Source organism: Vidua macroura, chromosome 4, assembly GCF_024509145.1.
Source record: "Vidua macroura isolate BioBank_ID:100142 chromosome 4, ASM2450914v1, whole genome shotgun sequence".
Lineage (NCBI taxonomy): Eukaryota > Metazoa > Chordata > Aves > Passeriformes > Viduidae > Vidua > Vidua macroura.
The window spans coordinates 38,622,381-38,634,472 of record NC_071574.1 but is presented as its reverse complement, the minus strand read 5'-3'; the positions used below and the strand labels follow the sequence as shown (position 1 = coordinate 38,634,472).

Genomic DNA, 12,092 nt, shown 5'->3' with positions numbered 1-12,092 from the left:
TGGTTTTTTATTTCTTTTTTTTTTTTCTCCTAGCTGTATTGTAAATGCATGCTCTTGTTAGTGAGACTTTATTGTCTTGCATGGGTTAACACAGGGGTACTGAGGCTATTTTCGTTCTTTCTGCTCTCTTATCAGCTGATCTAAAATACCATTTCTTGTTTATCTGCCCTATTTGTTTTATGCAAGTGTTTAAGGCTTGACTTACCCTGACTTTTGCTGTCCTGTCACGAGGTAACTGGATACTAAAGGTTAATTGTTTACTATGGGGAACCAGGGAATGAAAGGGGGGGGAGGAGTAAACTTTACATATAACTTTATGTGTAAGGAGTCTGTAGACAGCTGGAATAAGAGGCAATAGAGGAACACAGGTGACAGAATTATTGTCCTGTACTAAGACACTAAGGACAAAATATAATTGTAAGGCTTTGCATTGAGAAATACTTAGGAGGCATTTAAGTTGCTGAACACTGACATTTTCAACAATGAGGAATAAACTCTGTTAGAAGTGTTTAGGACTTCTATTGCCTGTGCCATATTTTTATGTAATTTTGTTTTCCATAGTCCAAGTGTGTAAAAAGGAGCTTTGAATAATTGCAAGAGTCTTACGAGGAATTTTTTGAAAGAGTGATCATAATACCATTTAATATTGATGATATCATAAGGTTTAGAGTGAAACAGAAAAAGAAATTAAGGAAGTCAAACTTGAAATTCATGATAATATGATATAAAATAAAAAATGGAAATGTTAAAATAGTCAATGAAAGTAGTAGACAGGAGTGAGTTCATATGTTGTACATAAAGGACCTGTGAATTTACCATGTAAAATATAGCTATATATTAGCTATATTCTTAAAATATATTCTTAAAATACCTTTGATGATTTCCAGTATTGACAGTTTTATAACTCAGCATTATTCAAGAATTTAAGCACCAATTGCCTTATCTTCCAAGTAACTATTTAAATGTAATGTTACTGTATGATTGCATTTATTCATCAGTTTTAATACACAGAGCATCTTTTGCCTTCATGTTTTTCACTGTTTTGGCTAAGATTTAATGACCTAAAGAAACTTTTATTTATGGTCGTTTTAGCTCTTTAGGACAGTATTATCCGAAAAAACTTGGACAATATCCCTCAGCTGAAAAGAAATTTCTCAAGAATTCATCAGTGTTAGTACTAGCCACTCCATTATATGATTGAAGGTTAGGCTCTCTTGCTACTCTTGCAAAGAAATGGTCACAATTATTCTAGTTTTGAAATTCTCAGAATCTGAGTAAAATATGGAAACTAAAATTTTCAGTAGAATCCATCTTAACAGGGTCTAGCTACTTAGAGCCTCTTTGTGATTGCCTTGCTGGGAATAGACATTTATTGATAGACATCCTGAAGTACTGAGAGTTCTGTTGCATTTAAGGCTTCTGATTATTGCAGTGCACTTGAATAACAAGTATATCTTTTATCAAGTCTGAAGGATGCTTTTTTTCCTTCCTCTCTATTTCATCCATGCAGGTATCCAAACCTGACTTGGCTCTACAGGCACCCTTGCAGAGCAAAGGAAGAGAGCCATACTGCAATGCAGTCTGTAATTAAATGGGCAGATTGGAAAATGGACTGAAAGCAATGCAGAGGGAGGAATATATCAGATAGAAGGGTGAAAGGATAGAGTCAAAATGGGAAAAGCCCTTCAGCCTACTGGTTTGGGGGGCTACAACCCCAAAATCTTGTGCATGTGACAAAAATCACACACTGGGCCCAGATTTGCTGTATAATTGCTTGCTGTTTATAAGGCTTAGGATTAGACCCTGGGCTGCATTCACTCTCAGACAGGCTGGGAAAATACAGAGAATTCTCAGCACAGTTTAGGAAAAATTGTTTGTACTCTGGATTAAGGCTGAGACTGTGTTTGAGGAGCAAAATTATTCCAGACTTTAATCTTCAGAGTCTGAACTCAGCTCAGAATGTCCATATGCTTTTTCTGTCACCTTCTTGTTGGATAGGGGACTGAAAAACCCTTACTTTGTTTTAGTGACATGTCCAAGGAAATAATAACAGCCAAAGAATATTTCCAGCTGCTCTTCCTACTCACGTCATATCTGAAGAGATCTAATAGATTACTGGATTTGGAGATTTATGTGATTTTACATCTTGGCATTCTAGCTTGGGCACATAGAATTTGCAAGCTACTTTAGGTTAGAAAAATATCCAAACAGTTGTTGATGCTTCAAGAAGATGGAAAAAAAAACCTGTGCCTGAGCAATGGACGTGGAGTTGTGGCTGTGCTTTCACGTGACACGAGAAGGGGCCTGGCACTCTCCTTCCCACATGGGCAAGGCTGAGCACAGAGCCAGCAGTGACTGCTGCTGCTCCCACCCCTGCCATTGCCATCATCTTCACAGAGCATAATGTTCCTTCTGTTGGGAACCATGCAAGCTGTGTTTGGAAATTGCTGTTGGGTTATTCTAGGCTTTTTTATAGAGTTCAGTGGCTCATGTTTCTGTGGGAACATGCAAAAGTGCAATGCCAAACACTCAAAATGTTACCTGTTCCACACTGATTTGACCACTCAGTGCATTATAGCCCAGTATTTGACAGCACAGTCAAATACTCTTCCACAAAGCCCCAGCCTCCTTAGCTGTGCAACATGAATGATGATCTGAGAATGCATTGGTTTTATACTCAGAAAAAACATACCCTATGTTCTGCTGTTTGATGCAAAGGTTAGAAGGCATGTGGTGAATGGTAGGGAGAAAGGGTTAATATTTTAATGCCCCTAAAAGTAAATTCCATTCTTGTCTTTGCTTTGGAACCTTTGTGTTTTAAGACCAATCATCTGATGTAAAAGCCTTTTGGCTGATCATGGTTATTATTATCTAAAGCTGAAATTTCAGAAGCCTAGAGCTCTCATAACCACAATTAAACTGTGCTTTTAGTGTGCAGTCTAATGTTTAAGAACTCAGAAAAAAAAAAAAGCTGTTAGAATGATTTTATAATTCAAGCACCAAAACTCTGTTTTTTAGTTCCTTAGTTATAAAATAGTATGAATGGATGATGTTCTGATATTGGTTCAATAGGGAAGTTGAAGTATTCTTTTATTACTGGGACAATACCATGAAAAAGGCAGTAGAAAATTAACAATGTTACAGCGAGTTTGTAGTTCGGATGACATGTCTTAAAGAGATCCTGATAGATGTGGAGATAAAAAAAAATTTGAATTCTAACTCATTCACTGAATGCAACACTGGAATGGCAAAACTAATGTGCAGTCATGCGGTGCAGGTGCATTAGAGACAGAACTGTGTGGGAATGTAGATTTGCTTTGTATGGTTTTTAGGAGTAGAAAATTGTTAGCATTTACACTTGGAATGAAGCCCCCAAATTGTGAAAGTCTACATTATGATAAACATTGGAAGGTTTTCATTGTTTGTATGCATAGATATAGATATATACACACATTTAGTTATATAGTTATATAGTTAGAGAATTTTCAGATTATTTGAAATATTGAAATGACATATGTAAATGCCACTTGAATGGCATCTTCTCTTTCAGACATATTTTAATAATCTCTAGCCCAAATTCTGATTCTTTTGGAGTTCTTCAGTGTTAACTGTTTAAACTTCATTTATTAAAAAATAGTGGCTTCAGTTTTTCTGGCCATATCTAATCATGGTACTTAAGCATCATAGATATATTTCTTAAAGTTTAAATCCTTCATTGAAGATTTTTTTAATAGTTTTCAACATCAAATATCAATTAAGTAGTTGACATGCTTCTTTATCCTACAAGGGATTTAGACAAATTAGTAATTTTATAGTGCCACAAAAAAATCTTTTAGAACCTAATTAGATATACAAAATATCAGACACTGTCAGCAATGGGAGTGAAGTGATTATGTTGATCTTGGGACTCTGCTGTTGCAGAGTTTTTCTCTTTAGTTATTGATCCTGTCTGTTGCTTCAGTTGCCAGAGGCTGAAGCATTCAGATGCATCTTACGAAATAAAAGGTAACAGTGCTTGTGTTAATACATAGCTTTTGTTGGTTTTGCAGAAATAAATATTAACTACAGCGCTTTCCAAATACTCTGTGTTTCTCATCTCCCAGCAATGAGCTATGTCAGGCTTCTGTATTCAGTTCTTCTTTGATGATAGTGCATCATCTTCTGATGACTGGGACTCAATTAGCGTAGAGCAGTAATTTTTTAAAGTGCTGAGCCATGGTATAAATACTCTCCCAGTGAAGTTAGCAAGAAGAACTTCATTCATGACAGTCCTCCTTTTGAAATTCTAACCTTTAATGTACTTTTTATACTGAGTTGGGGGTTGTCGTTCTGTTGTTTTTTTGGGTTTCTTTTGGAGACTTCACAAATTTTTAGAAATAAATATAAAAGGAATGACATGACTGGAGGTAAAACCTGTTGTGAAAATATTTTTACTTAGTATTTTACTACTATGATTATAATTGCAGGAATGACTTATAGATAATTGCAGGTAGATGTAAAGGAGTGAAGTCTGTAGGGAAACGTGAGGAAAAGAACATTAATGACTTAGAAATGAATCAAAGTCAGAATTGCAAATCCCTATTTTTGGATGTTTTCACTACTAAGAATAGCTATCAACACCCCAATTCAACAATCAAAGAATATTTTAGAACATAATTGAAGGAATAGTGAACTACTAAGAGAAAAACACAGTTCCGGTACAGCTCAAACAGCATTTGAAACACGTTCAGAATATCTTTGCTTTTCTTTTCTAGATGTATTATGAATAAGTAGTAAAATAACATAGGGACATTTGGTAGTGCTTCCCTTAAAATCTGTGTACTGATACTGATTTTTAAGGACACAAAACTGTATGTCTTTGCACAAGGTTAAAAAGAAGGAGTTTTTCCTGCAGTTTATTCATGTCAAGGTTTTCTTGATTTCACTGTGAGTTTCTCTTGTGTTGAAATTCCAGTTAATCTGTCTTGGAAAGCCAATGCACAAATACTGGCACTTTGGGAGGTTGTTTTGTTAAAGAAAGAAATGTGAAAAACTGGCAAAAAAGGACAGCAGTCCTTTACCATAAGAAACTGACAACTTGTACACACTCATATTTAAAGTTGTGTTTACTGAAGACTGAAAGTTCGTATTACAGGGAGCTGCTGATCTTCCAAACATAGCCAGAGTGTTTTAGGAACAGGTCCAACTAGCAAGAGCAGGTTTTTTTATTATTATTATTTTAATTTTTTTTTATTTTCCAGATTGAAAGAAATGAGTAGGATTTATAATTGCAATTGGCTGGAAGTGCCATGGGGAGATGGAGATTTAGGTATTGTATAATAATTTGTAAATTTTTTTTTAACTTCACCTGTTAATGCAGTGAATATATTTATTCTTTCTTGTTAATGCCTACAAAGCAATGATGCTTTGTAATAGTTTGCCCTTCTGGTAAACTATACATCAAAGAACTTGGAACTAATGTGGTTTCTGTATATAGTAAGTGATACTTTGTATTCAGCATCATGAGAGACAGCAGGGAATTAATGCATTATCAATTTTGGAATAGACTTTTTTTGCTAATACTGCTATTACAAACACAATGAATGAAAGTATTTCTATTTTTGCTAATGACTTCTATATGAGAGACATTATAATTTGTAGATTAGCAGAAGGCAGTAATCTAGGCAAAGAATTTAAGAACACCTTTGATGTTTATTTATGGTAAATATTTATGTTGAACATATTCTTGTCCCTGTGGTATTTAATGACGAATTACTATGTATATCAAAAATTCTGTTGGAATGTGAATTTTCTTTTTCCAAACTTGGTCAGCTCAAAATAGTTCTGCAGCATTTTGCTTGTAGATTTTATTTGTAGTAGAGATGATACAAGCATTTTGCATTTTATAGATTTATCAGAAACAGCTGGCTGCTGAATGTCTCTGCCTGAAAATAGGGATATAGGGTGGGTCTGGGTACAAATCAGAGCTTATAACAGGATCTGGCATAATTTGATTATCAAATGTCACTGGAGTAATTAATAGACATTTGTAGGATCAATCCAAGATGGAAGGAGGTGAAGGAAATAAAGGTGGAAAATTGTTGCTTTCAGATCCTACCTGCATCTTTGTTGTGTTTATACATGGCTACAAAAATGTCTGAAATGTAAATGTATTGAATGAGCATAAAAGTTTCATAACTCTTTGTTTTTATAAGATGTTTTTCCATATAATCAGTTCTTTTTTTTTTTTTCCTTCCATTGAGTAGGATAAACTGTAGAGAAAGGGATGTTCTCATCTGTAGACACAGAGGGAGAAAATTACCAAAAGCAACCTCTAAATACAGATTTAAAGTTGAGGAATTTCTTGCAGTAGCCAGCAGGAGAACTTAATGGATCTAATTCATTTGAATTAGAACAACTTGAGTGCTCATTCAGGTACTACTGCAGAAGAAGAAAAACATTGATTGAAATACTCATAGTGATTACACACATCCAAACCACAGTACAGTGTCTAAATGAGCTTATTGGTATGACAAAGAAAATACTGATGGTTTGTCAAAATTGGGTCACTTGAAGGTTTGTGAACTCAAGGTTTTTTATGTATAATAGCCCTTATAATCCAAATCACTTTGTGTGTGGGATTTTTAAAGTTTTTTTGTTTTGTTGTTTTTTTGGTTTTTTTTTTTTTTTTTGGGTGTTTTTGTTTTTTTGTGTGTGGTTTTTTTGTTTGGTTGGTTTTTTGGTTTGGTTTGGTTTGGTTTTTTTTTAAGTTCATTTGGTTTGGTTTTGTTTCTTTTTTTTTTTTTTTTTTTTTTTACTCAGACTATCAATAAGACTTTCAAAACATTACATTAAATAAACCTGAAGTAAAAAGTACACAGAACAATGTGTGTGTATGTATATGTACATGCACACACAGATGACCAGAACTTATTGCAAATAATTCTGACAGAGGATTGGAAACTGGATCTTGCCAATAGCCCATCTACTACCATGGATGAAAGAGTTCAAGGAGCTTCACACATACAGGATACTCTGACATGACAGAAATCTCCCTGCATTTTTAAAATCAGGTTTATAAAACCTTACTGTCATATTTTTAAACTTCTGTGATTAGCTTTATGTAGTCTTAGCATAATTTAAATCATCATCTCTGCTTTTGTTTTGCCAAATAGTATTCAGTAGTGCTGAGTCACAAAGTGCACTATGTTCTCCAAGATGCAGTCATACGTCTGTGTTTTAGTCTCATTCACTAACACCAGTAGAAAAATTGAGGTTTTATTTACATTTTCCTATTGTGCACCATTTCATATGTTTTTAACTAGGCCCTGATTTCTTTTCAGGTTAAATAGCCTTAATCTTTTAATCATTCTTGATGTGATTTGAGGTGTTTGTTTATAGTAACCAAAAGTGTACTTTCTGAAACAGGCTAGTGGGCAGGAGGAGTCCAATAGGAAAGAGAAACAGGGTCTATTTCTGGGGTGTAGTAAACTTAGAGCTTAGGCTGATGACTGCCAGTGATTGAGTAACAGCCTTTGCATTTCAGACTCATTGCTTTGCCAGTGAATGCAGTGGCTGGCTCTGTAGGCAGACACTGCCCATGGCAGAGTCAAACCTGAATGCTGGAAGAGTCATCTGCCAATGTTACCTATTCATCATGCCAGGCTAATTCTCTCTATATGTGTTCAGGAATTTTGGGCAGCTTGATATAACTCACACAAGGGATTGCATCAGTAGTTTACATTTCTAGTGATTTTGTTCTTAGAGGAATAAATACTGATGATTCATAATACATTTTGAAGATGTTTCTTCCTTGTACAGCCCTCAAAACTGAATTTTCAAAATTCCTGCCATAAATTGGTATCAGTTCTGCCTGCAACCATGGCTGGCTAGAAGGGACCTGCCAGTGTGCAGTCTTGTAGAGGAAAGGGCAGGTCCTTCAGCAAGAGCTTCAGGATGTCTCTGGAAGCTGGGCTGGGAGTTAGGGAGGGTCATGTGTGTGAACACAGGGTTGTAGTTGGATTACTTTTTTTTCACCTTTCTCTTTTGGGGGTGATAAATAAATAAAAAAAAAAAGGCCAAACCTCTACAGTAAACATATCAAATTATTTTGAAGCCTAATATTTTATAGAATGAGAACTTAGACTTTATATCTTCTTTATACTATAGTAATTTTTTTACTGTGATTCTCACTGTATTTCTCTCCTTGCACTTGTGTAGTAGCTTCAAATTAATCTCACCATACATAAAGATTCCCACATTGCTTTTCATATACACCACCTTCTTTGTGGCTTCTTCAGGCAGCTTTACATCTGGTTTAAGTTCAAATAATGCCTATATTCCAGCTACAAAGTTTTATTATGTGTATTAAAAATGAACAATGCAAAAATAGAAATGGAATATGGTAATCAATGAATTTATTCAATCAGATTATTGATATCAATATCTCAATATTTTGTTCTGTGGACCACGTAATGATTTATTAGATACTTTTAGAATTAATAATAGAGCACTTTTTTACTTTTTTACTGTTTAGAAACTGATCATTTATGTCTCTAAAGAGGAAAAATTAATTTCATAGGATTCATTGACTTCATTCTGTTCATCATATTTTCTGCTTTGCTCTGCGCATTCCAAACCCTTTCTAATTCATATGGCTTACTCAATATGTTCTTCTTATATAGGTTCTTGGGCAGATCGCTCACCTCTGCATGAGGCAGCCAGTCAAGGACGTCTTCTTTCTCTGAAGACTTTATTGTCACAGGTGAAGCCTCTGTTTTTACAATTGCTTTCATTTTTAATGTTATTTAATTTCACAGCATAGATGATCAGTGCAGATTTAGTATGCTTTGTTTTGCTTTTTTCACTTGAATTTTTCAGAACAATACATATTTAGGAATTTTTCATATTATTATATTAAGATGTAAGCTAGTATTTCAAATATTCCTCTGCATGTTTTAACTCCTGTTCCCCCCCTAAAAAACAAAACCAAAAAACAACCAAACCAAAATTGTGTCTAAATTTATGTCAGTCTTCCCCTCTTGCATGGTATTAATCAATATGAAGCAGTTTCACTGCTTCAAGCCTTTGGGTAAATAGAGCTAGTCAGGAAGATACTAGTTAACAGGAAGAATTACTGAAAGATTCTGTTTTTTTTTTTTTTTTTCCATAAAAAAAAATAATTGCTAATATCAAAGGGAGAAACTGTAAATGCTAAATTTTAATATTACAATATTGTCCTATTAGCTATTTCAATATTGAAAAATTATACTACAGAATACATTCGATGAAAACAAGTAGATACAATTGTTAGTTCTTGAGAATCAAACAACATCTACTGCAAAAAATTTAGAGGGCTTGGTGATTTTATCAATCCAGTAAATGTTTTCTGTGCTAAAATTCATAGCTTTGGGTATTTCAGACCTTAAGTCACAGGCTGGTAGAATCGTAGAAGAGTTTAGACTCAGGTCTTTGTGGGGTTTTAAAGATTACCAAGATTGGAGATGCACCACCCTTTCTCTCATCTGTTTCAGGGTTTCACTGTCCCCCAGTTAATTTTTTTTCCACATAGCTACTTGGAATTTGCTATGTTCTGACTTGGGTCTGTTGCCTTTTGCCCTGTGCATTTAAACAGTCTGCATATTTTATGCCTATTTCTGATTAAAAATAAATGCTCACTGAGGATTAATTTATTGCAAGTTGAGTTTTAAGCCTATTTAGAGTATTGTAAACTATTCATTTGAACAGTAGAGTGAGGAAATGAGTCTTAATAGGTTTTGTATGATCTTTAAAAACCATTCACATCTATTTTAGGGGTACAATGTAGACACGTTAACAATTGACCAAGTAACTCCACTCCATGAAGCCTGCCTGGGAGACCATGTAGGATGTGCAAGAATCCTCCTTGAAGCAGGAGCGAATGTAAGGCTTTGGTTTTGTTTACTTTTATATGAATTCCAATTCTAGCCTTGGTTTAACTGAGAAGGATATATTCCTTGATTTTAATGTAATTGGTCTCACCCTATTGGCTGTGCTCATCTCATGAAATTACAGCTGCCATCTGAATGCTAGCCAATGAGAGTGATGGGCAGCCACTGAGACAGTAATGAGCTGGAGTGAATCTGTTAGCAGTATTCATTCTGATATTTCTCTTCAAAAATACGGAATGCATTCCTCTACTTTACTGTGTTCCTTTTGCTTTGAGTGGCTTTCAGGAGACTGTTCTTTTAATCTTCAGAATGTCTGCTGTCACACTGCACCTGCGTGCTGTTAAAATTCTTTGGTATGAGTAGAAAAAAGCACAGTCTCTTTTCTGTGCTCCTGACAGAGGCTCTATCTTTTATCCCAGAAAGAAAATGGGACTTTACGGATCACTTTCAGTGCAATGTCTGCTGACATCAGAGTTCTAGTGCATAGCTCCCCGGGTCTCTGATCTTTGTAATGGAAATATTTATTGTTCTTAAAATTCAGTTTTCAGAACCACGTGGAATACGTCTGTGTTATTATAGAAAAAGAAAAAAAGATACATAGATATTTCCAAAGCAAATTTCTCCCTACTTCAAATAGCACAAGGATTCTAAAGATACAAAACTATAGAAAAAATTTGATTTTCCCTCCTGGTTTATTTTTAGTATTTTTAATTGTTTTGGTGGGTTTATGTCATGCATGGAAGAAGATGGGCCAGAATCCTGGAAGGAGCCTTCTCCTCATACCTGTGTTCCTTCCTTTAGTATTATTAGCCCTTTGTCTCCTTACTCTATCACACTGGAAATATTCAATTGAAGCGTGAGGTGGTGAGGTTGGTATTAAAACAGTGAGGCTATGCTATTAGCTTTGTCTCCATCCTGTGAAACATCACTTGAACCTGGAGACTAAAACTACAGAAGAAAATGGCAAATAATGCCAGAGCTGTGGAGAGAAGATCCCTTTATCTTGTTAGTACACAAAGTGTAAATTTTCTCTATCAGTGAAACAAGCTCAGTGCAATGACTTTTGAAAATTATTTACTGCCCAGATGTCAATATATGCTCTTTAGTATTCCAGGTGTATTTATCCAACATAGTTTAACAAGAATAATAGTAAACTAATTCCAACTGAGAAGCATGTTAAGAGGAAGACAGTTTCACCGGGACTGGTCAGTTAACTTGTTATTTTAACTAGTACTTTTTTTTTTTTTTTAATGCAATTTCTAACTATTTCCTGTTTAAAAATCTACCTTTCTTTCAATTCTTTTTGTAAATAGCTTTTATATTTTCTAGGTAAATGCTACAACAATTGATGGAGTGACACCTTTATTTAATGCCTGTTCGAGAGGCAGTGCTGCATGTGCTGAGCTCCTGTTACAGTATGGTGCCAAAGCTCAGTGGGAGTCTTGTCTGCCATCACCAACACATGAAGCAGCCAGCAGAGGTAAGAAATTAGCTCCTCAATAAACATGAAGCAGTTGAGCAATGTCTCAGTAAGAGGGTTAAGAAATATGTGTGGTTTTGTCCATGAGACAGCATACTGAAGTGGAGCAAACTGTCATGCTTTGTACTGACAGGTCACAGTGAATGTCTGGAGGTACTGATATCCTGGGGTATAGATGTTGACCAAGATCTTCCTCATTTAGGAACACCTCTGTATGTAGCTTGTGTTTCACAGCAGATCCATTGCATTCGAAAGCTTCTTTATGCAGGTATGTCATCATTTAAATAAAAATATTTCTGGTTGGTAAAATAAGCATATTGTATTTGCCTTTGAAGTCAGCTGTGCTCAGCCAACTGAACTGGAACCGTTGCTTGCAGGGTTCTACTTCAAAGTTTATGCTGATTCATATTTCTTATAACTTACTATTTTTTTATTTTTGGTGCCATAGTAAGCAGAAGAGAAAAAAAGGAAGCAAGACCAGTAAGAATGAATGTTCAAAATTTTCAGTACCTAGAGCAGCTTTGTAGATATTAATTTTCTGTAGGAAAAACAAGGGTAGAAAATGAGCTTTGAGAAATTTCATATAATAATCATTGAGATTTCAGTCAAACTATTTTAGCACTTGCTTTCATTTTTCAGCAAGTTCTGATCTTTGCACAAGGCATAGAGGCTGAGTTGCAGAGGGAAGGGGTAAGGTAAAAGGC

At 35.0% G+C, this 12,092-nt stretch overlaps 1 protein-coding gene across 13 annotated transcripts in view; it reads left to right on the top strand.

The window, feature by feature from the left end:
- Positions 1 to 12,092, top strand: part of ASB5 (ankyrin repeat and SOCS box containing 5) — a 40,728-nt gene that overhangs the window by 24,758 nt on the left and 3,878 nt on the right. For 11 of the 13 annotated variants that reach the window (XM_053974930.1, XM_053974935.1, XM_053974928.1 and 8 more), the window contains 5 exons: positions 5,241 to 5,308; positions 8,664 to 8,743; positions 9,793 to 9,900; positions 11,238 to 11,388; positions 11,522 to 11,656. In XM_053974930.1, coding sequence (XP_053830905.1) covers positions 5,251 to 5,308; positions 8,664 to 8,743; positions 9,793 to 9,900; positions 11,238 to 11,388; positions 11,522 to 11,656 — 532 coding nt within the window. In that variant the 5' untranslated portion in view covers positions 5,241 to 5,250. The remainder of the gene's footprint in view (positions 1 to 5,240; positions 5,309 to 8,663; positions 8,744 to 9,792; positions 9,901 to 11,237; positions 11,389 to 11,521; positions 11,657 to 12,092) is intronic. The other 2 variants (XM_053974924.1, XM_053974925.1) reach the window with 1 other exon arrangement.